Source organism: Myodes glareolus, chromosome 18 (genome assembly GCF_982192425.1).
Source record: "Myodes glareolus chromosome 18, mMyoGla1.1, whole genome shotgun sequence".
Lineage (NCBI taxonomy): Eukaryota > Metazoa > Chordata > Mammalia > Rodentia > Cricetidae > Myodes > Myodes glareolus.
The window spans coordinates 63,127,512-63,150,838 of NC_142043.1; the positions used below are offsets into that span (position 1 = coordinate 63,127,512).

Sequence of the window (23,327 nt, forward strand, 5' to 3'; positions counted from 1 at the left end):
AGGTACTGTCGTCCAGTGGATCTGGCAACACTTAACAGAAATGGACTGGGGAGAAAACAGGCAGCTGGAGCTACTGGTTGGAAGGCTCTCCGTTTAGTTCCACTGCAGGCATGTTATACTGTGGGACCAACAATAATAACCTGTGTTGGAAAGGGTTTGTCTTTGTTCTCCAGGACACAACTACTTGCTGTTTTTCCTTCTCCCCGCAACAGAGTTCTGGAGAGGGAACAGACCTAGTTCAGGAGGTCTTGGAGGACATTTAATATAAACGTATTGGAGTCTGAGACAAGGGAGGGCCTCCCCTTTGCCAGTATGCTTTCAGTAAGTTTAAAAGGCATGGTAGTTTACAAGTATGCTGTTGTAATATTGCCACCTAGAATTTCCTGGGAAGAGAGTGGCAGTTGTCAAGATCTGTTCAGGTCTTTGGAGAGTTGTCCTGGTTGCCTTAATTTAGCTGGGTTGGAAGACCCACCCTGAATGTAGATGGTACCATTTCATTGCCTGGATTCAAAATTGTCTAAGAGTTCAGAAAGCTAGCTGAGAAGAAGCAAGCAAGCATGGTATATTTGTTTTTCTCTGATATTGACGGTGGATGTGATGGAGGAAGAAATGAGAACAGAGTGGAATGATTCATGTAAACATACCCGTTACTTTGTCAGCTCAGTTACATAGTGTGAAGGACAGTCTAGGAATCCAGACTGCAGTATCATTAAGTCAGACATGAAAAACATAGTTTATATTTTGATTTTAAGAATTATTTTATTTTTATTATATATGCGTGGATGATTTGCCTGCATGTATTTATGTGTACCACAGGCGAGCCTGGTACTCATGGAGGTCAGAAGAGAGTGCTGGAACTGGAGTACCGGCATTGTTAACCATGATGTAGATGTTGGGAATTCCCCACCCACCTCTCATTCTCTTGGAACACCAGGCAAAAAGCCCCTTTCTTTTCATTATTGAATATTGACTTCTTTAAAATAATAATTTAAAAACCACCTCAGCTATCTAGCGTAGTTTAAATTGTGGTTTTACTATTTATGCTTGATAGAAATGAATTTGCCTAGGTTTTTATATTTTCCAGTTTATTACTCTCTTCTTAGTGGTGCTGGGGGTGGAACCCAGGGCCTCCTGTATGGTAGGCAAGTGCTCTACAACTGAGCGATACCCCATCCCAGTTCGTCTCTCAGGAAATGCTATCTCCTTGGAGGGAGTTTTAGCACTAGAGAAACATGGTCACTGGGGAGGACGGGAAGCTTGTATTGACCTCCTTAGAGAACTCCTTAGGCTGTATTAATGTGAGGGTAATCAGGAGAATGGTTCCCTTTTTCCCTTAATGGTCCTGCCAGAGACTAGCCTAGCTTTAGGTGTTCTTAGGAGCTGCTGTAGGGAGGGTAGGAAACCTTCCCTGGCATGCATGGCCTTGTTATCCATGATTTTGGGCCTGAGCATATCTGGGGTACCCACCTTCACAGCTTCTTGCCTGGTGTTAGGTCTGGTGTTTGATTCTGGTGTCATTTCACAGCCACACATGCTTTTCATATTTTCCAGCATCTTTGATGACAGTCATGGGGGCTTCTTCATAGTTTGCCTACAGCAGTGGCTCTCACTTTTCCTAATGCTGCAGCTCTTTAATACAGTTTATCATGCTGTGGTGACCCCAAACTATAAAATTATTTTCATTGCTACTTCATAACTATAATTTTGCTACTTTTATGTTGGGGACTATTATTTTCAGATGTGTGACTTTTGTTTACACTGCATTTGTTTAATTCTGTGAAGCTGTGTTACTATGCCTGTCTACAACATCTGATGGTACTAATAAAGAGATGAATGGTCAATAGTGAGCCAGGAGCAGAGCTGCAGGCAGAAAGAATAAATAGAAGGAGAAGTGTGGGAAAGAAGGAGGAACAAGAGAATAAGGAGAGGATGACATCAGAACCCAGCCACCAGCCAGTCACCGAGAAAGAAGGAAAGAAAGGTATACAGAAATAGAGAAAGATAAAAGCCCAGAGGCAAAAGGTAGTTGGGATGATAGAAGTTAATAAAAGCTGGCAAGAAACAAGCCAAGCTAAGGTCAGACATTCATAACTAAGAATAAGCCTCCGCGTGTGATTTATTTAGGAGCTGGATGGCGCCTCCCCCTCAAAAAAAAAAAAAAGCCAAAAAAGTAAAAGTTCACATAACACTGTTAAAAATAATAGTGTAAATATCCGTGTTTTCTAATGGTCTTGGGTGACCCCTGTGAAAGTGTCATTTCACCCAAAAGGGGTAGAGACCCGCTGGCCTAGGAGACTTTGTACAGTTCTTTTGCTAAACTCAGTGTTGTGTCTGTCAGTAGAGTGAATGCTGGCCATGGCAGGCTCCCTGATTAGAAGTGCTGTGCAGTCTAGGCTGCACGCTAGGTTGCTGCTTTGCTTCTGAGTCTGGTGGTGCTGCTCTGGGTGTGGTCGCTTGGCACACATGCCACCTCTAGTTTTCTCTTTACTTGAATGAATGAATTTAGCTCTTCACAATTATCCATAAGCTGAAAAGCAGCCATGTGATCTTCTCTAAACTTTGAACTTTACTGTTTAGGTGTGAATTGTGGCTCAGTAAGAGCTATATTCTACTTGAAGCTCTTTTCTAGAATTCTGAATGCTTTCTCTCTAATAAGTATCATTGTGAAAGATCATGTAATAGAGATTATTGAGATTGAATGCTAGCTCTCTGTCATCTTGTTCTACTTTGTTGTGAATTTAGGAGAAGTTGGCTCTTCGACAGCAGCTGAATGAGGCGAAACAGCAGCTCCTCCAGCAGGCAGAGTACTGTACACAAATGGGAGCAGTTACCTGTACGCTCCTCTGGGGAGTCTCCAGCAGTGAGGAAGTCGTCAAAGCCATTCTGGGAGGAGTAAGTTGTCTGGCACTGTTGAATGTGTCTTGTGACCTGAAAGAGACAGCACTTCTGCTGTGACATTGATTGCTAAGTCCTGCCATGATGTAAATTTGCTTTAGTTCATTCATCAGATGATTGCCAGATGCCTGCTGTGTTCATTGTGTCACCTGATGCTCTGAGGATGTGTAAAATGAGGTACCATCCTTCTGTCCTGGCACGTAAGGGGAGTTTTTGATATATTAACCATTTTAATATTTATATATAAGAAATTTAACAGCATTCAAAGTGCTCATATGTGTTTTACCTCATAAGTAATATATAATTTAAAAATTTGGCATATATCTGTGTCTAATACACACATACACACACACACACACACGTATGTATGTTAGGGAACTTCATGAGGAGAGGAATTTGAAATGGACCTTGAAGAATAGGTAGAAATGGCAGAAAATCATAAGAACAGTTCAAGAAGACAGAATCAGTCAAATCAATGTCTGGCTTGTATTAGGAGGGAAGGTCCCTTGATTGAGTGAAGGTCATGCACTGCAGCATGGGAGATAAGACTTGTTACTGGAATGTTATTTTGTGATTAGGGGTAATCTTTCTTCTATATGGTTTGCACATTTGTGATGTTACATTGGCTTCTGTGGAAATATCTGACACTTGTATTCTTTTATTTTTAAACTTTCAGGACAAAGCATTGAAGTTTTTCAACATCACTGGTCAGACAATAGAGAGTTTCGTGAAGTCATTGGATGGGGACGTCAGGGAGGTTGATTCTGATGAGAATCAGTTTGTATTTGCACTGGCTGGAATTGTAACAAGTAGGTAACTTTTCAGACATAGTGCCATATATCAGGGTTGTTAATTACAGTTAGGGATTTGTGTGTGTCAGTGTCTGGAGCACCATGTTCACCCTGGAGTCTGTCTCAGTAGTTGATCTAGGTGTTGGGTGTCTCCAGTATGGAAAAGCGCCCCAAGGGCTTGTGGTCACCATCACTTATTAGAACTAACTGATCTAAAGGAAACACAGATTGATTTGATTGCTATTTATTTTTATTTATTTATTTTTGGTTTTTCAAGACAGGGTTTCTCTGTGTAGCCCTGACTGTCCAAGAATTCACTCTGTAGACCAGGCTGGCCTCAAACTCAGAGATCCACCTGCCTTTGCCTCCCAAGTGCTGGGATTAAAGGTGTGCACCACCACACCTGGCTGGTACTTATTTTTATACATCAGAGAAGTAAAAGAATAAAAGCCACAAATTGTACATTTAGATACTTGTCACTTGGAATTCTTGCTGTTTTACTCATGTCTGGCTAAAGCAAAAGCTGTGAGCTAAACTTAAACTAAATTCCACTTAAAGGATCCTAAAATCTTTGTGTTTTCAGTGAACTTTTCCTGGAAGCTAATAAATGGAACCTATCACTGAAGAAATGCTACAAAAGAATTTCATAGCAAAACTATAAAGGAGCTGGCATGGTGTCACAAGTCTGCAATTTCAACATTTAGGAGCCCCTAAGGCAGGAGGATTAAGAGTTTGAGGTCAACCTGGACTATATAGGAAGACTATCTCAAAAAATAAAAATAAAAAAGTAACAGTAACATTCCAAACCTTCAACATTTTTGTGAGAGATAGACCAGAGACTAGTGATTCCTAGTACAGTAGGTGAGATGCCCCAGTGGGTATGGAAACTCTACTTTCCTGAGGCTGACAAAGTGCTTAAATAGTGATCTTTCATCTCTGTTGTATCCTGTGTACTGTTAGAATGATTTCTGCTGTTAATATGAGAAAAAACTGCCTTTCCCCCTTGCATTATGATGATGATGATGTATGTTCACATGTTTGTGTAGGTCCATGTGCAAGAGTGTGTGTGTGTGTATGTATAGAGGCCTGAGTTGATGGTGGGTATCTTCTTTGCTTACTCCCCACCTTATTGATCATGGCAGGTTTTCTTGAACCTGGAGCTTACTGATTCTGGCTAGTCTAACTAGCAAGCTTGTACCAGCGACCTCTTGTCTCTGCATCCCGAGTGCTGAGATTACAGGAAGCTGCCATACCTGGCCAGAATTTACATGGGTGCTGAGCGTCTGAACTCCAGTCCTCATGCTTGTGTGGCAAGTACTTTGTCCCGAGTCATCTTTCCAGCCCTGTGTTGTTACCTTCTTACTGAGATCGGTATGACGAAAGGCCTGTGTAGACTACTCCTACTTCTCCTCCTACTCCTTTAAATTTGAGACAAACTGTGCTCAAACTTGAAATAATCCTGCTGCTTCGACTTCTTGAGTGCAGAGATTATTTATAGGTATACTACTATACCTGGCTGACATTTTAAAAAAATCCCTTAAAAGTTAGTGGTACTTACTTATTTTCTAAGATTTATTTTTGTTTTATCCTACAGCATAGGTTTTTTTGCCTGTATATATGCCTATGCACCGTCATGTATGCCTGGTACCTGTGGAAACCGGAAGGGACTGTTAGATCCTCTAGAACTGGAGTGAGCTATCATGTGGGTGCTTGAAATTAAACCCAGCTCTCCAAGAAGAACAACCAGTGCTCTCAATTTCTGTGCCGTGTCTCCAGCCTCCAGTGGTGTTTCTTGTTGGGTGGATGCTGAGAGTTCATTATTCTGGTTTGACTGGCACCTTGTCTGAAGCAAGGCCGCTCTCTGATCATTCTTCATAGCAACTATATTCTCAGTCTACCTGTCTCAGCCTCCTGTGTCAAGGCCTTAAAGGCTATATTTAAAAGAAGGCATTTGTACATTTGATTAGTTCTAAAAGTGACCTTAAAAGTCTACTATACATGTATTTTGTCATTTTGCTGGTTGAGAATTTAAACTGCATGAATTTCTGGCTGGTGAGCTTTGAGGCAGACAGTCAGCTAGAGGGTAGAGCGGCCTGTTGCCCATCATTCAGGCTCACTTGGCTAAAATCACAGTAGTGTACATGTGAAAAGAAGACTTGTAGGTTTGCCTGAAAAAGGTTTTAAACTCTGGTGGTGCATTGCTGAAGTGGATGCCGCAGAAGTTTGTGCTTTTCAGCTCCTGGAGCCATTCAGTGGGTACAGCAGCACTGTGGAGACCGTGGGCTAGCAGTCTACAGCTCTTCTTGCTTGTCAAGCTGATCTTCCAGTCTTACACACTCTCCCAGTTCCTTTTTATCTTTTAGAAGTTCTGGGAATTTCAATAAACCCATGTGGCAGTATAACACCCAGCTAGGGAGTGGAGCCCTGTCCCTCTTCCATAGTCAGCCTCATGCAGCAGCTGTCCTGGTGGCTTGTTAAACATTTGATATGGTTTGTTGTGACTTTGAGCATCTTCTCCGGGTTGAGCATGTTTGTCCCATATCTCTACCTGGAAGTCTGGCCTCTTTGATTAGGTGTTTCCTAGCCAGCCTTAGCTCCCTGATGTATTTAAGAAAAGCTGTGATTTTGTAGAATTTTCCTTCCCTTCTCCTCCCTGGGGAAGAATGGAGCGGCTCAGTTCTAGTTTACCATATTCTAAGCAAAAACTGATATGAAGTTTCTTACTTGTTCAGTCATTGTTCCTGTCTTAGTCATTGTTCTTTTGCTGTGAAGAGACACCATGACCACAGAAACTCTTATAAAAGAAAGCGTTTAGTTAGGTGCTTTCATACAGTTGCAGAGGTTTAGTCTCTTATCATCATGGTGGGAGCATGGCAGCAGGCATGGTGCTGGAGAAGTACTTGAGAGCTACCTCTGCAGACAGAGAAGGTACTGGGATTGGCATGAACTTTTGAAACCCTAAAACCCAAGCCCAACCCAGTGTTTTATACGTCCTCCAAGGCCGTACCTCCTAATTCTTCTAATCTTTTCAACTGGTCCCACTCTCTAGTGATTAAACATTCAAACATATGAGCTTACGGGGATCATTCTTATTCAAATTACCACAATTCCTAATGACAGGTTAGGAAGTGACAGGTTAGGTGCAGCAGTGAAAGTCTGGATTTTAAGACAAGATGGTCCACTTCCCAGGTTAGCTCCTTTAGACAGGGCTTCTTCATCTGCACGGGGGACCCCACCTGCTCTGATGGACTTACATCCTGTCATCTGCTGCACTGTGGCAGGTCATAGCACATGTGATCTGAGGGATTGTTCAGTGTAGGGCAGCCCGAGCAATAAAGCAATGAAAGAATGGTGATCTTGTAAAGAGTGACTCACCTAACTCACAAGTAGAAAACTTGCTTTTTTGCCTGCTCTTCCTGCTTTTGGAAGACTCATAAATCATAAGTGCATACCCTGCCTCCTAATCTGGCTGTGCATTTTAGGTAGCATTTGATAATGATTTCCTGTCAACATGACCTTTTCTCTCTTCTTTTTTTAAGACAAGGTTTTACTAAGTAATCTAAGCTGGCCTCAAACTCACTAGCCCAGGCTGTTCTCAAACATCAAATTCTTCTTCCTCAGCATCTCAAATGTTATGATTATAAGTATATGTGACCATGCCCAGCTTTTAAAAATTCTGTATATTAATTTTTTTCATGTTGCTAGGGATTGAATCTTGGAACTGGCCTCATGTATGCAAATGCCAAGCAGACTCCACCATGCTTAGCCCCAGCTCTAACATTACATTTTTCAGTTTTAAATAAATTTTGGGATTATAATATAATTACTTCATTTCCCCCTTCCCTTTTCTCTCTCCCAACCCTCCCATCTACCTTTTCTTGCTTTCTCTCAAATTCATGTTCTATTTTTCTTATATTTTTGGTTTTGAGTCAGCCTTTAACAGCTGAGTCATCTCTCCAACCTGGTCTATTTTTCTTTAATCAGTGTGTGTGTGTGTGTGTGTGTGTGTGTGTGTGTGTGTGTGTGTGTGTGTGTGTCTGTTCCAAATATATAAATACTAACTGCTCATTTTGTATAATGTTAATTGTATGTATGTTTTCAGGGGTGACCATTTGGAGTTGGATAGCTAATTGGTGTGCTCTTTCCTGGGAAAGCTGTTTCTCCTACTCATGCATTCCTTAGTTACCTGTAGTTCTTTATTTGGGGTTGAGGTCTTGTGAGCTTCCCCATGTTCCTGTTAGCTTGTCTATGGGTGTCATTCTTGTTCAGGTATGGTTTAAGCAGCCACATTGGTGAGACTCATGGGCATAGCTTCTTTGACATTTCTAGGAGACTTCATCTCACAGCAAACTTCCTGTTCCTTTGGCGCTTATATTCTCTGCCCCCCTTTCCACAATGATCCCTGATCCTTAGATACATGAGTTCTGTTGTTGATGCAGCAGCTGGAACTGGACTCCATAACTGCACCTGACTATAATGGTCTCCACATGTTAGAAAGAGAAGTTTCTTTGATAAGGGATGAGAGTTATACTTCTGTATGAGTATAAGGAAAAGCATTTAAGACTGTAGTTAGAATAGCAGGTTTAGTGAAAAAGGTTCTTCTCCATGACCCATGACTTCACTAGCCCCAGGTAGTTGGCTAGGTTCTTAGTACCAAGCGTGATTTCTCTTTTGTTGAGTGGACCTTAAGTCCAATTTAGACAGTTCTTGGTACTCCCAAGGTATCAGTACCACTAAACCCCTTTAGGGATATCTTACTGTGCCTGTCATTGTTGAGGTTCATAGGTATCACAGCTTGGTAAGGCTGTTGGCTGCTTCCTTTTTTTTAAAGCTGCATGTTGTCTTCTGATAACATAAAACAAGTCCTCCTTTGGGTTCTGTGTCCAAAGTACATGGTGGCTTCAGCATTAGGGATTTATTTTTTATCTCTGGGGGACAATCAAGGGAAACAACAATACCCTATAATGTTTTGGGTCTCTTGGACCAAAGAGGGTTTCTAATGACTGGTGTTGGGCTTTTGTCAGGTAGTCAAGGCTCTTGTGGGGTGGGGGACATTCATTGTCAGCCCAGGTGGAAAAATTTCTTTATTTCTTTTAAACTGTGTATGTATATGTTTAGGTCTCTCTCTCTCTCTCTCTCTCTCTCTCTCTCTCTCTCTCTCTCTGTGTGTGTGTGTGTGTGTGTGTGTGTGTGTGTGATTCTTTGTGGCTTTTTCAGATACCTTACTGTAGTTTTACCCTCCTCCCTTCTTCTGTCTTGTCTGCCATCTCTCCCTAAGCAGCCTCCCTTACTTGTTCTGTGACGAGCCTAGGTTTCTGGAGCAGGGACAGGCTCTGACACGCACTGTTCTTTCAGGAGTCTTGCACACAGCACGTTTCCCTCTTGGCACTGGCATGCTGTGCTGTAGGAGTACTGCATGCTGTAGGAGGTTTGTGATATTCCTGCCAGTCTATTATGTGGGCATAGCAGACAAGTGTAATAAATGTTTGTAAATGTTTCTGGAGATGAAGTCATCCCCTATGACCCTAGTGCACAGTCTGACTTTTCATCAAGATTAAAAACTTTATGTTCTGGGGTTTGTTGCTAGAGAGGTGGTTGCTAATTGATATTGTGAGATCACCAAAGGTTTTTTGGTTTTGGTATTCCATGGGCATGATTCTGACCTCTTTGATAATAAGTCAGTCATGTTACATGTCTTGCTAACTTGGAAAAATTAGCATTAGTCACTTACAATATTCAGTTTATTATAGGATTCTTCTAATTGTCTTGCAGTGTTTTGGCTTTGTAGTGTTTTCTTGCTAACACTTAAGTTAGTGGAGCTGACCCTACACAGTGAAGTGGAGTTTTTGTTGGAAACTTGTGTTTCTCTGTAGCTGGATCAGTGAGGAAGTCCCATAGTCAGTATGCTGTGCAGGATCAAATGCAAACTGCACACAGTAATGGTGCAGGACTGCATCTGATTTTACATAAGTGTGTGAGTTTCAGTTTAAGACATGGGAGAAGTAACTTGGGATTTCATTCAATCCTGGTAGACAGACCCTTCTGAGTGTTGATTTTGCAGGTCAGAATTTCCACCTTTATGGATGAGTCTCAGAAAATCTAGATGTGGTGCTCTCTGTTCTGTAAAGAACTTGGCTCCAGGATAGCTGCAGAGAGGGCTGTCTTGAGATTAGGTACTTGACTTAGTCACTGTTCTATTTCTGTGAAGAGACCCCATGACCACAGTAACTCATAAAAGATAGCATTTAGTTAGGGGCTTGTTTACAGTTTCAAAGGGTTAGTCCCTCATTATCATGGCAGGGGGCTTGACAGCATGTATGCCACTGGAGCAGTAGCTAAGAGCTACATCCGGGTGCACAGGTGTGGGTAGAGGGAGAGAGGGAAGAGAGGAGATATAGAGAGAACACACTGTATACTGGGATTTGTACGAGTGTTATTTGTATAAATATTGTATACAAATATTTGCTGATAAATGCTTGCAGTTATGTGTGGATACTGGACTGGTAGGGCTAGTACTGGGTGTGCTAGTCATGGGCCAGTGTAATAACTTGGTCTGGTCTCCACGCCCATTTGCAGACCTTCAAGTATGTAACAAGGTATTTGCTGATCACCATAGGAAAAAACATTTAGGAAAGTCTGTTCAGATTGTTTTCATGCTCTACCTTTGACATATGATTCCCACTTATGTCATAGTTAGGAATCATTAGTCAATTCTTGAAGGGTTTCTCAATGCTTGATCTCAGCTAAGACTGATCATCAGTCCCACTTCCTGCTTGGACCAGATATCTATTGCTATGGTGTTCTGGGGCAGGATGCTGCAGATACCCAGGTTCCAGTGCTCTGTTCCATGGTTTATGACATCACTTTCTGATTTGTAGTAAGTCTCACAGTTGTCAGGTCCTCATTCAGCATCTTGTCAGCTCCATAAACAGCACCATTGTTTCTTTGTGTGTGTGTGTGTATAAAATCAATAAATGTATATATTTTATTGATAGATTGATTTTTGTTGAGCTCTACGTTTTTCTCTGCTCCCCTCTCTGCCTCTTTCCTCCCCTTTAACCCTCTTCCATGGTCCCCATGCTCCCAATTTACTCAGGAGATCTTGTCTTTTTTTACTTCCCATGTAGATTAGATCTATGTATGTCTCTCTTAGGGTCCTCATTGTGGTCTAAGTTCTCTGGGATGGTGATTTGTAGGCTGGTTTTCTTTGCTTTCTGATTAAAAACCACTTTTGAGTGAGTACATATGATAATTGTCTTTTTCTGGGTCTGGGTTACCGCACTCAATATGTTTTCTAGATCCATCCATTTGCCTGCAAAATTCAAGATATCATAATATTTTCTGCTGTGTAGTACTCCATTGTGTAAATGTACCACATTTTCCTTTTCCATTCTTCGATCTAGAGGCATTGATGAACAATGCTGCTATGAACATAGTTGAGCACATGTGCTTGTGGCAAGATTGAGCATCCTTTGGATATATACCCAAAAGTGGTATTACTGCGTCTTGAGGAAGGTTGTTTCCTAATTTTCTGAGAAATCGCCACACTGATATCCAAAGGGGTTGTACCAGCTTGCACTCCCACCAGCAATGTAGGAGTGTTCCGTTTACCCCACAACCTTTCCAGCATATTTTGTCACCAGTGTTTTTGATCTTGGCCATTCTTACAGGTGTAAGATGGAATCTCAGAGTTGTTTTGATTTGTATTTCTCTGATGGTTAAGGATGTTGGGCATTTTCTTAAGTATCTTTCAGCCATTTTAGATTCCTCTGTTGAGAGTTCTCTGTTTAGGTCTGTAACCATATTTTTTATTGGATTATTTGTTCTTTTGATGACCAATTTATTGAGTTCATTGTATATTTTTGAGTTCAGACCTCTGTCTGATGTGGGGTTGGTGAAGATTTTTTCCCATTCTGTAGGCTGTCGTTTTGTCTTATTGGCCGTATCCTTTGCGTTACAGAAGCTTTTCAGTTTCAGGAGGTTCCATTTATTAATTGTTTCTCTCAGTGTCTGTTCTACTGGGGTTATACTTTGGAAATGATCTCCTGTGCCAATGCGTTCAAGTGTACTTCCTACTTTCTCTTCTATGAGGTTCATTGTGGCTGGCTTTATATTGAGGTCTTTGATCCATTTGAACTTGAGTTTTGTGCACGGTGATAGATACGAATCTATTTTCATTCTTCTACATGTTGATATCCAGTTATGCCAGAACCATTTGTTAAATATGCTTTCTTTTTTCATTTGATATTTTTTGCTTCTTTGTAAAAACTCAGGTGTTCAAGGGTGTGTGGATTAATATCTGGGTCTTCAGTTTGGTTCCATTGGTGGTCCCGTCTGTTCTTATGCCAATACCAGACTGTTTTCAGTACTGTAGCTCTGTAGTAGAGTTTGAAGTCAGGGATTGTGATGCCTTTTATTGTACAGGATTGCTTTGGCTATCCTGGATTTTTTGCTTTTCCATATGAAGTTGAGTACTGTTCTTTCGAGATCTGTGAAGAATTTTGCTGGGATTTTGATGGGTATTACGTTGAATCTGTAGATTGCTCTTGGTAAGATTGCCATTTTTACTGTGTTAATTCTACCTATCCAAGAACATGGAAGATCTTTCCTCTTTCTGCTGTCTTCTTCATTTTCTTTCTTCAAAGATTTAAAGTTCTTGTCATACAAGTCTTCCACTTGTTTGATTAGAGTTACTCCGAGTATCCCTGCTGTCTCCAAGATCTTTATCATGAAGGATGTTGTATTTTGTCTAAAGCTTTTTCAGCATCGAATTAGATGATCATGTGGTTTGTATTTTTCAGTTTGTATTTATGGTGGATTACGCTGACAGATTTTCGTATGTTGAACCATCCCTGCATCTCTGGAATGAAGCCCCCTTGATCGTGGTGGATGATGGTTCTGATGTGTTCTTTAATTAGATTTGCCAGTATTTTATTTAGTATTTTTGCATCAATTGAATAGCACCATTGTTAAATGCTGCTTTCCTTGAGTCTGTAGTCAGGGAATATACTATCTGCTAGTCGGAATTTTTCAGATTGTGAAGCACCTGTGGTCTTTTAGAAAAAAGCTTATTATTTATTATTTATCATTAATTATTACTCTTACTATTATTGTGTGTGTGTGTGTGTGTGTGTGTGTGTGTGTGTGTGTGTGAGCAAGACAAGAGATAGGTAGAGTGAAAATGCAGGTGTGTTCATGCCATGACGCGTGTGTGGAAGTTAGAGGAAAACTGGTAGAGTCACTTCTCTCTGTCCACTGTTATGTGCTCTGTGCTGCGCCTGTGGTCTTGATGCTTCGTTCTGTCTTTTGCAGATGTTGCTGCCATTGCATGTGGTCGTGAATTCTTGGTGAATTCCAGTCGGGTGCTCTTGGACACCATGTTGCAGCTGCTGGGGGACTTAAAGCCTGGCCAGTGCACCAAACTCAAAGTGTATGTAGACAATAACTCACAGTCTCTCAACCTGCAGTGCCTAGAATATGCTGATGGAACCTCTCTTTAAGTAAACACAGTTGATCTTGTAGTAGTTCTAAAAAATAGGAAACAAATTGCCTGAGAATTTAAAGGATGTGTTATATCTTAGGTCATATTTTATCTAATTTTATTTGAGAAAGGGTTGATGTGTAGTCTAAGCTCACCTTGAACTCATGTTCCTCCTGCTTTAGCCTGCTGAGTGTTGGGTTAAACAGTATTTCAGGAAAAAAATGAATCAAGAAAAGGAACATTTACCCCTTAGAGTGATCAATGGATCCTAAATATTTCAGGGTCATGTTTCTAGTGGCCTCAGAATGAACTCTGAGGTAATTTCCTACCCAGGTACTAAATTTTGTAGCTATTTTTTTATGAAATCATTTTAATGAATCACAACAAATTTCTATTTTGTATCTCACAGTGTTGAAGGTCAGGATCTGAGGTAGCTTGGCCAGATCCTCTGCTGGGTATCTCATAAGGTCAAAGTCAAGGTGGTGCAGCAGGACGCTGTGGGAAGGCTCTGGGAGAATATGCTTCCTTGTTCTATTCTTTTAGGTGGCCAGCTGAATCCTGTCCAGGCTTAACTGCATCTTTCTCACATGGCCCACTGTCATGCCACAGCCTTTTATACTTGACATCTGTATTTGTTACCTTTCTGGTTACTATGACAAGAGCAGTTTAAAGAATGAAAACTTTGTTTATGTTCACAGTTTGAGGGTGTAGCCCCTCAAGGCAGGGAAGGTGTTGTGGCAGGAATGTGAGGCAGCTGGTCACATGGCATCCATAGTCAGGAAACAGAGGGAGAATGCTGGTACTCAGCTCTGTTTCTCCTTTTGGAAAGTATTTTATACTATTTGCTTATTTATCTTTGTGCATATGTGTGCTCCTCATGAATTTGTGTGCACAGTATAGTATGTATGTGGAGCTTAGAGGACATCTAATAGGCATCAGTTCCCTCTATGGGCTCCAAGAATTGAATACAAGACAGCCAGGCTTAGTGGGAAATACTTACCCAAAGAAACATCTCACCAGTCCACTTTATCCTTTTTATTCAGTCCAGAACCCCAGACCATAGGATGGTACTATTTGTATTCAGAGTGGTCTCTCCTCTGAATTCAACCTTCCTGGAAACATTTTCAGAGTCGCTTTTCCATGGTGATTATAAATCCAGTTGAGTTGATAATGATTATCCATCACAGTGTGTATCAGACTTCCTCTGTTGCTTTCTGTGGGCTCATGCGTTTAGATTAGGCATATTAGATAAACATTTTTAATCAGCTCAGAGCCTGTTGATTAGTAATCGTGATTGATTGCATCTGCAGAAACTCCTTTGCAAGGAAGGTAATTTAACTTTATCAGAGTGTGATGTAAATATAGTCTTGGAGATTAGGCCAGGAAATATTTTTTTCTTTTTTTGGGGTCAGTGCTGGGAATGGAACCTAGTGCTTTTCACAAGACAAGCATTCCTGTGCTGACATAATAGCCCCATCTCAGGAAAATTTGAGGGTATTAGGGTTCTTCCTGTGATACATTCTTCCAAGTGTGTTGGAAATCTTATGTGTTGCAGATTTATCTTATTTAGTTCATTAGTCTCTTTAAAGTCTATGGCAGATACTTCCAACACCTGTGTCATCTTGGCCTTCGCGTCTCTTTTCCCATGTAGTTGATAGTTTCTTTTTCTCTTTATATTCTAATAATTTTGGATGCATCCTGGGCATTGGGAATATTATGTTAGGAGCCTCATGTTTAAAACCTTTGGAAAATGCAGCAGTACAGTTGGATTTGAGTTACAGGTTGCAGTATGGTTTCAGTATCAGCCCCATATCTAGAATGTCTTTACCTGCTGTTTCCCATGCTAGTGGAGCTGCCCTGTGTGTTTCCTCGTGCCTGCCAGGGACCTGTGGGAGGCCCAGGGAAGAATGCTGTATATGATGAGGTCCACACTCGCCCAGCTTGAGGTGAGGCTTGAAATTTACAGATAGTACTGTGGGATTACTTTCCTGAATGGCTGACCCTCCAGGATGCCTGTGCTGCTCTCTTGTTCCCCCAAAGCTTCCTTTTTTAGTTCCCATCTAGAATGCTGAAGTGTGGTGTGGCCTAAAGTATTGTTGTGCCTTCTACTTAACTCTGTCTGCAGCTATTGAGATCTTCAAGATGGGGAAGCATTCCCTTCTGCAGCAATGTGTTGCCTGGAGCTCCTTCTATCATTGTGGCTGCCACTAGACCTCCCCTCTTTTCTTCTCAAGACTGAGCTAGAGCCTTCTGTGTAGTCTGAGTGCAGGCCAATGGAAGCTATGGTTTGGTGGTACTTCATGCTCTGTTCTCATTGCCTCAGCTCATATGCTGGTTACCTGTCGTAGATCTTAAGTAGCTGCTCCATGCATTCTGTTCAGAATCTATAGTTGTGTTCAGTGGACGTAAGAGCTATGTGTACTGTGACATCCTGTGTGAACCACACTGTGATCTGCACTGGTGTTTTATACTGACATGTCTATGTGCATGAACAATGTGTGCTGTAGTGCGATGTAGTTTTCTTTATGATAGTGTTAAAACTTGACTGTGGATCTTATTTATTTCTTTGAGGGGGGTCTCAAAAATTGCAGAAATCCTAATATTTGGATCACCTTTCTCAGCCTAAGGGAACATTTAGAATATTTTTTGTTTCTCTGCATATATGCTGCTACAGTGAACACTTGGTAAATATCTCCTGTGGACTTACGTGTGAGTTCCTCCAGGAATTTTTCCAGAAGTGGGATCTTTGAGAAGGGGCACCCATACCACCCTGTAAGATGCTCCCAGTATACTATTTCTTGTCAGCATTTTGTTATTTATTCCTATAGAAAATATATGTATCATCAGGCCATCCACCCGCTTTCCTCCCTTGACTTGGAATACCAGCAAGGTAGGTGTTTTTTCTGCAGGTTTGTCCCATCTTTGTGAATCACCTGTCTGTACCCTTTATCCATTTCCTGCTAAGCTATTTCCACAGTGATGTGCTGGTGTCTGTGTGAGTTCTAGATGCTGGCCCATTGTCTCCTTTCCTTCTGTGGCCTCTAGAAGGTCAGTGTTTATGGGCCAGGTAATCCCCCCTTCAGCTTCCCAGCAAGCTTTGTGTGTAAAGGCTGGTTCTCTGGTAGCCTCTCTGCCTCCCTTCCTTGACATCTGTGCTTGTGGATCTTGGTAAGCACATGTTGATGGCAGTAATGGTGAAAGAACTGCCTGCAGAACTGCCTGCAGAGCCATCACATTGGCTTCCCTTCCCAGAAGCCTTCTAGGTTTGTATACAACCAGCTTCTAATCCAGTGTGTGACACTGGCATGTTCTAGCCTCAGGTGGCTTCTTCATGTGCCTGGCTGTCTTTCATGTATCTTGCTTGCCTTTTTCTCTCTAGGGTTTTTAGTCTCTTCTCTGCTGAAGTCCCTTTGCTTTTGATAGCAGCCTAAGTCCACTTGAATAGGGCCTTTGCTGTGCTGTGCTGATTGTGTGTGTGTGTGTGTGTGTGTGTGTGTGTGTGTGTGTGTGTACATCTGTGATTCACTTCTCCCCTGGGGTTTTGCTCTTATCATTTTATCATCAAAAGCTGCTCACTTTCAGAATTGGTGCCTCAGGGCCAGAGATGGGTTCAGTTTTCTTCCAGCTGCTGGTTTTTTCATGTAAAACCTTCTTTAAAAACTTCTAAAAAAAAATCTTGAACTGGAGAGATAGCTCAGTGGTTGTGATAGTTTGAATGAAATTGGCCTCATATATTTGAATATGTGACCTCAGTTAGTGGAACTGTTTGGCCAGGATTAGTAGATGTGGCCTTATTGGTTGAGATGTGTCACTAGGGTTGGATTTTGAGGTTTTAAAAACCCACAACATTCCCAGGTAGCTTTCTATTTTCCTCATGCTTGTGGATCAGATCACATCTTTTATTCTACTTGCCACTCACTTTAACTGTCGAAGTAGATAAGATCATTGGTCAGAAATCATGTCACAACCTGAATGCTATTATACCTTCTCATTCCCTCCACCAAACAATTTCATTGCTTTTGAGTCCAGCCTCTTTAATTTCTCATTATTGGGACAGAATGCAACTAGATTCTTTGCCAAAATGTAACACAGATGGTTGTGTTGTGTTACTTTTTTGGGGAGGAGATGTGAGCAAATGCCTGCTTAGCTCAGATAGGGCACCGACAACAGACAAATGAATGATTATACCAAGTCTAACTTTTAGTGAACCAAAATTTATTAAGGTTCCCTACTGAAATGTGTATGACTCAAAGGCATCTCCATCACTCAAATTCTGAGCCCAGCATGAGTGATGGCTCACAGAAGCTGTTTTCCTTCAGTTCCTCACACAGCTGCAGGCAGTGCGCCTCATCCTCCAGTGGTTGTTATATAACCCCAGGAAAAGCTTTCCTAAGTTTCAGGAACTTTCCAAAGAGAAGAAATTTGTTTACTTCCTGAATTTTTCTCCCCCTGCTCTCATGTGACACTGGTATTTCCATTTGACTCTTTATAAAAACAGACAACCAAAACTTTTGCTTCACGTTAGACATGAGGAACTCTCCAGCCTTTTAAAGGTGTTATTCAGTTGACAAGCATGGGAGAGAAGCAATACACTCCCTGGATAGTGGGCTTTGTCATTTCGTCTTTATGCTTGCTTCTCAGATACTGCTAGTGTCTTAAAATACTTTGTGGAAATATTTCTAGAAGCATTTTAAAGTACAGTCCTGAGGCTGAGGCTAGGACCTAATTGTTAGAGGACCTGCCTAGTACACAGGAGGCCAACCCCATCACCATTTAAATCAGGCACAGTGGTACACACCTGTAGTTTACACCCTGGAAATAGAGGTGGGAGAATCAGACACAAGTTCAGTTCACTCTCAACTACATAGAGAGTTCAAGGCCAGCTTAGGCTACAGGAGTCCCGGTCTCAAAGCAAACAGATAACAAAAATAGCAGTCCTCACTCTGACTAGCCCAAAGATTGTCTTTGGCAAATAAGAACTTTCTTGAGAAAGAGGTCGCTTAGCAGTCCATGTGTGACTGAGAGATATGATACAGTGGGTTTGCTCACAAAGGTGGCCTGGTTTTCCTGCAGGACACATAGTTGTCGTGAAGTTTACTGTGAAGGCCCTGAGACTTCACCAGGCCAGTACTTCCACTGATTTCCACCCAGGTGGTAACACTGAGGACACTGTCAGGTGGGGAAAGAGAATAGAAAGTATAAGGAGCAGGGATTAGGTGCAGCTCAAACTCTGTGACGTATTTTTACAGTCCACCATTTCTTGACTAGAAATGGCCTTGTGGAGCCCTGTCCTCCCTCCTGCTCTCTTCTGACCTCCATGCATGTTTATTATGTTCTGAAACCCCTCTTAGTCCATACACGGTATCTACTACTTAGACTCCATACAGGGTAAGGGTATTTATTCCCTTTACTGGTCTGGCAACCCCGCTGGGACCTGGGCTAGAGCCTTCAGCTGAGAACCAAGTGTCCACTTAGGAACAAGTCCTTTCTTGGAACCCTATTCCATGACACTTGTCGGGGATCTCCTCCATACAGGTGAGGAACACTTTACACTCCTTTCCAGAATAACCTAATGACCTTTCCTTTCAGCCCCATCCTCTGGAAATTCCACTACCTCCTAGTATTGCATCCAGGCTTTTACCACATGGTCCAGACTATAACAACTGCCTTTCAAAAAAAAAAAAAAAATGCTCAAAGCACTGTGTGTGTGTGTGTGTGTGTATTTGTAATCAATGGGGCTGGTGTTGGTTTGTTCTCTTTGTGTTATACAGTGGATGAGCCTTAGCATACAGATAGTATGTTAGGACCCCATCAGTTGTAAATCACAGTTTTAGATTCTTACATGGGAGGGGTGGGGACACCAGATCTAAATAAGTATGTTAAGTAGTTAATTAGCAGGACTGAGACTGGCTCAGTGGGAGAGCATCTGGCTGCTTAGTATGCACAAGGTCCTGGAACTGGGCCCCAGTGCAGTATAAAGATGTACTTCATTGTTGTGCTCCTTTTAAAAAATGAGTAGACCTCCAACTGTAGGTTTCTGTCACAAGCCATCTGACCAGGGACAGGTGTGTAGGGCATTGGTAGAACGTTGCCTGGCGTGTAAGTGCTGGGTCTTGTCTCCAGCACCCAGTGAGATTAAACATCTTAACCAGTTCTCTCTCACAGTGCATGCAGTCTTTGAGGAGAAACTTGTTTCTATACCTTAGACTTGGTCAGTGGTGCCGATTTGTCTGTTGGGTTTAGCTGAGGATGAGTAACCCTGTGTCTGTTTCTGGTATCTTTCTGTCTTTGGCTGGCTTGTTCTCTAGTACTGGGTGCTCATGGAGCAGGTGTTGCTTTAGGGTGACAAAGGTGGTCTCCTTACATCACTTTCTTTTCAGGTGACTCCCTAGCAGGTCAGGCTGAAGAAGAGCAAGGGAGTGCTTTCTGTCCTGTCTCAGGTCTCGTCCCTTGAAAGGAGACAGCTTCCATTTCTTTGAGCAGAATTACCTGGGTGGCTTTCCAAGATCATCCCCTCCCATTTAAAACATTTTTTTTTCTCCTTTAAAACATTAAGGTAGCTCTTAGAACACTTCTGTTATGGAAGCTTTGTTTTACTCAGGAATCCAGGTTGATAACTAAGTACTTTAAGGCCACATAGTTAACAATACACAGGTCTTGCAACATGTTTGTTTTCTGTTTTGCCTTTATTCCTTTTGTTCTTAATGTCAGCTGTGTTTATAATAGGGTCAGGGGGCAGATACTGGACCACTTGACAATTGAAAACTTGATACAGCATTCATAAATAGTTTTTGTTGAAATGGAATTCTCATATGGAGAAAGCACTTGCACAAGAAACAAGAGTTTTCTAGGTTGGCGTGGTAACTCCTAAATGATCTAGAGGTCTTTAGCAAGACACAGGGCTAAGGTGACACCATATCTGTCAAAATTGCGTTGATTCCATTTTAACATCTTAAGGACAACTGATCTGAGAACAGATATGAAAATTCAAGACATTTGCTGATGTATGAGTGATTTTTGCCACTTTTAAGTTATATGACAGTGATGAATCAGCAAGACACAGTTCCCCAGGTGTCCCTGAACCATAGTCATCCTCATGACTATGGTAGCTTTGTTTTTTGATGTCTAGAGAAAATTGGCTGGTCTGTTTCATGACAACTTTCTGTTTTTGAAAACAGTGTTTGAAAGATGTTTTGAGCTTGGTGGGTCATAGTGTAGCTCTTGATATTACTCAGTCCTGCTCTTATGACCTTTATAAGAGCAGCAGTTGGTAACAGTGGGGGACTTGTGATTGTGTGTTTGTGATCTGAAGTAGACTTTCCCCTTTTTGAGATACTGAGTAGAGACCTCAGGGCTGTCTCCAGAAGCTCTGCATTTAAGCAGACCAAAGGCCTACTACATAGTTTATTAAGGATGAGATTGCTAATGAAACTCAGATGACCAGCAGCCTGTTGGGAGGTGGGAGGATTGAGAATCCCTGCTGTGCTGGTAGTTTTGTGTTTTGTGGGTTTTTTTTTTTTTTTTTTTTTTTGTCAGTTTGACACAAGCTAGAGTCATCTTGGGAAGACAGATGAAAAAATACACTCACTAGGTTGATTGTGGGCAATCCTGTGGTGCATTATTTTGGTCGACGATTGATGTGGGAGAGCTCATCTCTCTGTGGGCAGTGCCCCCTCTATGCTGATGATCCTGGATACTATAAGAAGACAAGCTGATCAAACCAGGAGGAGAAAGTCAGTAAGCAGAGCTCTCAGTGGTCTCTGCATCAGCTCTTGCCTGCAGGTTCCTGCCTTGTTTGAGTTCCTGCCCTGACTTTCAACAGAGTGTGACCTGAGAGTTGGAAACCATTTACTTCCCAAGTTGCTTTTTGCTTTGATGTTTTCTGACAGCAATAGAAAACCAAACTAAGACACTGTTCTGGATAGTGCTAGTGTCTTTTGTCTCTCTGACTCCTGGTATTGCTGTTGCTTTGAAAATTGTCCCTGGACATATGAGAAGAAGGGAGACCTTGTCTGTGTGCATTGTACCCTGCTGAAGTTCTCAATTACTGCTGTGACTATCTTTCTGTATCCATGTGCTAGTCTGTGATGTGGTAAAGATAAGCCAAAGAGCATGCCTTTCTCATTGAAGTCCTGGGGAAGCCCAGCCTCCCATCAGAAGGTGTAGTAGGTGTTTGTGGTGTGTATGCATGTGCCATTATTTTCTTAGTCCCTTTAAATAGACTGTGTCAGTGTCCTGATTTCTTCTTTCTCCAGGCTGCAATACATCCTGACATGGTTCTGTTGCCCATTCCACCTTTATTTATAAACTTGTAACCCTCATAGAATTTTTATATTAATTGCTATATGAAAAAGTTATGGCCATAGAGCATTTTGGCAGTTCTTTATATTTGAACCAAAGTACTTAATTCTCCACATATTCTCTGTCCCTGCTAACTAAATATCTGCTGGTCTGTCTACTGGCCATTTTCTGAGAATATGTTGTAGGGCCTCTGGGCTCTGTTATATTTTCCTGAAGAGAGCTGATGTTTGTCTAAGCAGGTCACTGTCTGCGCCTCATCCTTCGTTTGCAACACTTAATCTTCTCAGTGTCTCAGTGTCTGCCTCAGACTCTCAAGTGATTCTGCCAACCTAGCACTCAGGATGTTTGTCATGTGCACTAGGCAATTCTGTCGTGGAGCCTCCTCCTCTGTGCTCTCCTCCTTTGCCTGCACTCTGGGAAACCCAGGCTCTGTCTTTTGACTTGCATTGTGTGGGCTTGCTTGAAAGCTTTTCTTTTTATCTCAAGCAATACTTTTTCCTTGGAAAAGGGTGTTGTTGCTCACAGATCCTAAGAGAGGGTTCTTTTATTGTGTCCAGTAATTGTTGTCATAATTACTACAAATGAGAGGACTGTTGCCATGTAGCCTGGACTGATATAGAGATGAATACTTTGCATTTGTATGGATCTTGGTTTAGTGATACAAATTTAAGGTCAGTTTTGTTATATGTATATTTTTGCTCTTGATTAAGGTATTGTGTTGCATTTAAAAATGTAATTGTATATAATTTAGAAATACAGGTTAATAAATAGCCGTCTATAATAGTCAAGCTTGTAGTCGTGTTACTTAGGTTTTCTAGATGTACAAAGACATATTTTAGATGGATAGTTATTTTTTTAAGCCTTTTAAAGACTAACAGAATATGGCATTTAAAATGTTTAAGAACTTAGGACTTTTTAAAAAAGTTTTATTTATTTATTATGTACAGTGTTCTGTCTGCATGTGTACCTACACCCCAGGAGAGGGCACCAGATCTCATTATAGATGGTAGTGAGCCATCTGGTTGCTGGGAATTGAACTCAGGACCTCTGGAAGAATAGTCAGTGCTCTTAACCGTTGAGCCATCTCTCCAGCCCCCAAACTTAGGACTTTTTATAACAATGAGACACATCTGCTCCTGGCAGCACCAATCTACTTCAAGAGGATGATGGGTATCAAAAAAGCTAACCTTAAGTTGGTTAGTCATTTGGGCAAGAAACTTCTTTTGTCTGGACTGCTTGATGGTATGCTGTATGAAATTGACATGTAGGACCCACAGAAAAATGATTGCTAAATTTGCCTAAAGAAGGTGAGACAGTCCTTCAAGGATCCTGCTTCATGAAAGAGTCTACCAGACATTCTGCAGGACAGCGTAGAAAACAACTGAGAAACTTTGCTAGTGCAAGGCATAAGAGATCTTCAAATTTCCTGCTTCATGGAAAAGTCTGTAAGATACTATGGGCCTCTAGGCTGAAGATGGGTGCCCCAATGTTACAGAAGGACTTTGAGTGACTGTCTAGGCAGCAAGATGTCTCTGTCAATTAGGAGTTTTGTAAGTTTCTTATACAGTTTCTTTCCTGTCTACTAAGGTAATATTATATCCTTCTGGGGTCTTTGATGGAGTTGAAAAATAGATAGTTATAATTATAGTTACCCTTAGTTATGATAAAAAATAAATTAGTTATAAAACTTTAGATTCATAAAGATAAAATAGATAATAGTATATTTTCTTCAATTTTGCCAGATACAAATAAACTAAATATTGTAACTGTAATTCTTGCTTAAACCTGTTTTATTATATGTAATTTTACTATGTTAAAGTTAAAACCTTCCTTTTTATTTAGACAGAAAAGGGGAGATG

General features: G+C 41.4%; 1 protein-coding gene and 1 long non-coding RNA gene across 3 annotated transcripts in view; one reads left to right on the plus strand and one right to left on the minus strand.

Moving 5' to 3' along the window:
- The window catches only part of Hsf2bp (heat shock transcription factor 2 binding protein), a 90,868-nt gene that overhangs the window by 19,703 nt on the left and 47,838 nt on the right, over window positions 1–23,327 (plus strand). For both annotated transcript variants that reach the window (XM_085679826.2, XM_048451313.3), the window contains exons 4-6: window positions 2,743–2,892; window positions 3,572–3,704; window positions 12,999–13,116. In XM_085679826.2, the coding sequence (XP_085535952.1) occupies window positions 2,743–2,892; window positions 3,572–3,704; window positions 12,999–13,116 (401 nt within the window). The remainder of the gene's footprint in view (window positions 1–2,742; window positions 2,893–3,571; window positions 3,705–12,998; window positions 13,117–23,327) is intronic.
- LOC125411332 (uncharacterized) overlaps window positions 1–23,327 on the minus strand; it is a 49,466-nt gene that overhangs the window by 10,572 nt on the left and 15,567 nt on the right. The window contains exon 3 of the long non-coding RNA XR_007235297.3: window positions 2,832–2,928. This is a non-coding gene — a long non-coding RNA (uncharacterized LOC125411332). The remainder of the gene's footprint in view (window positions 1–2,831; window positions 2,929–23,327) is intronic.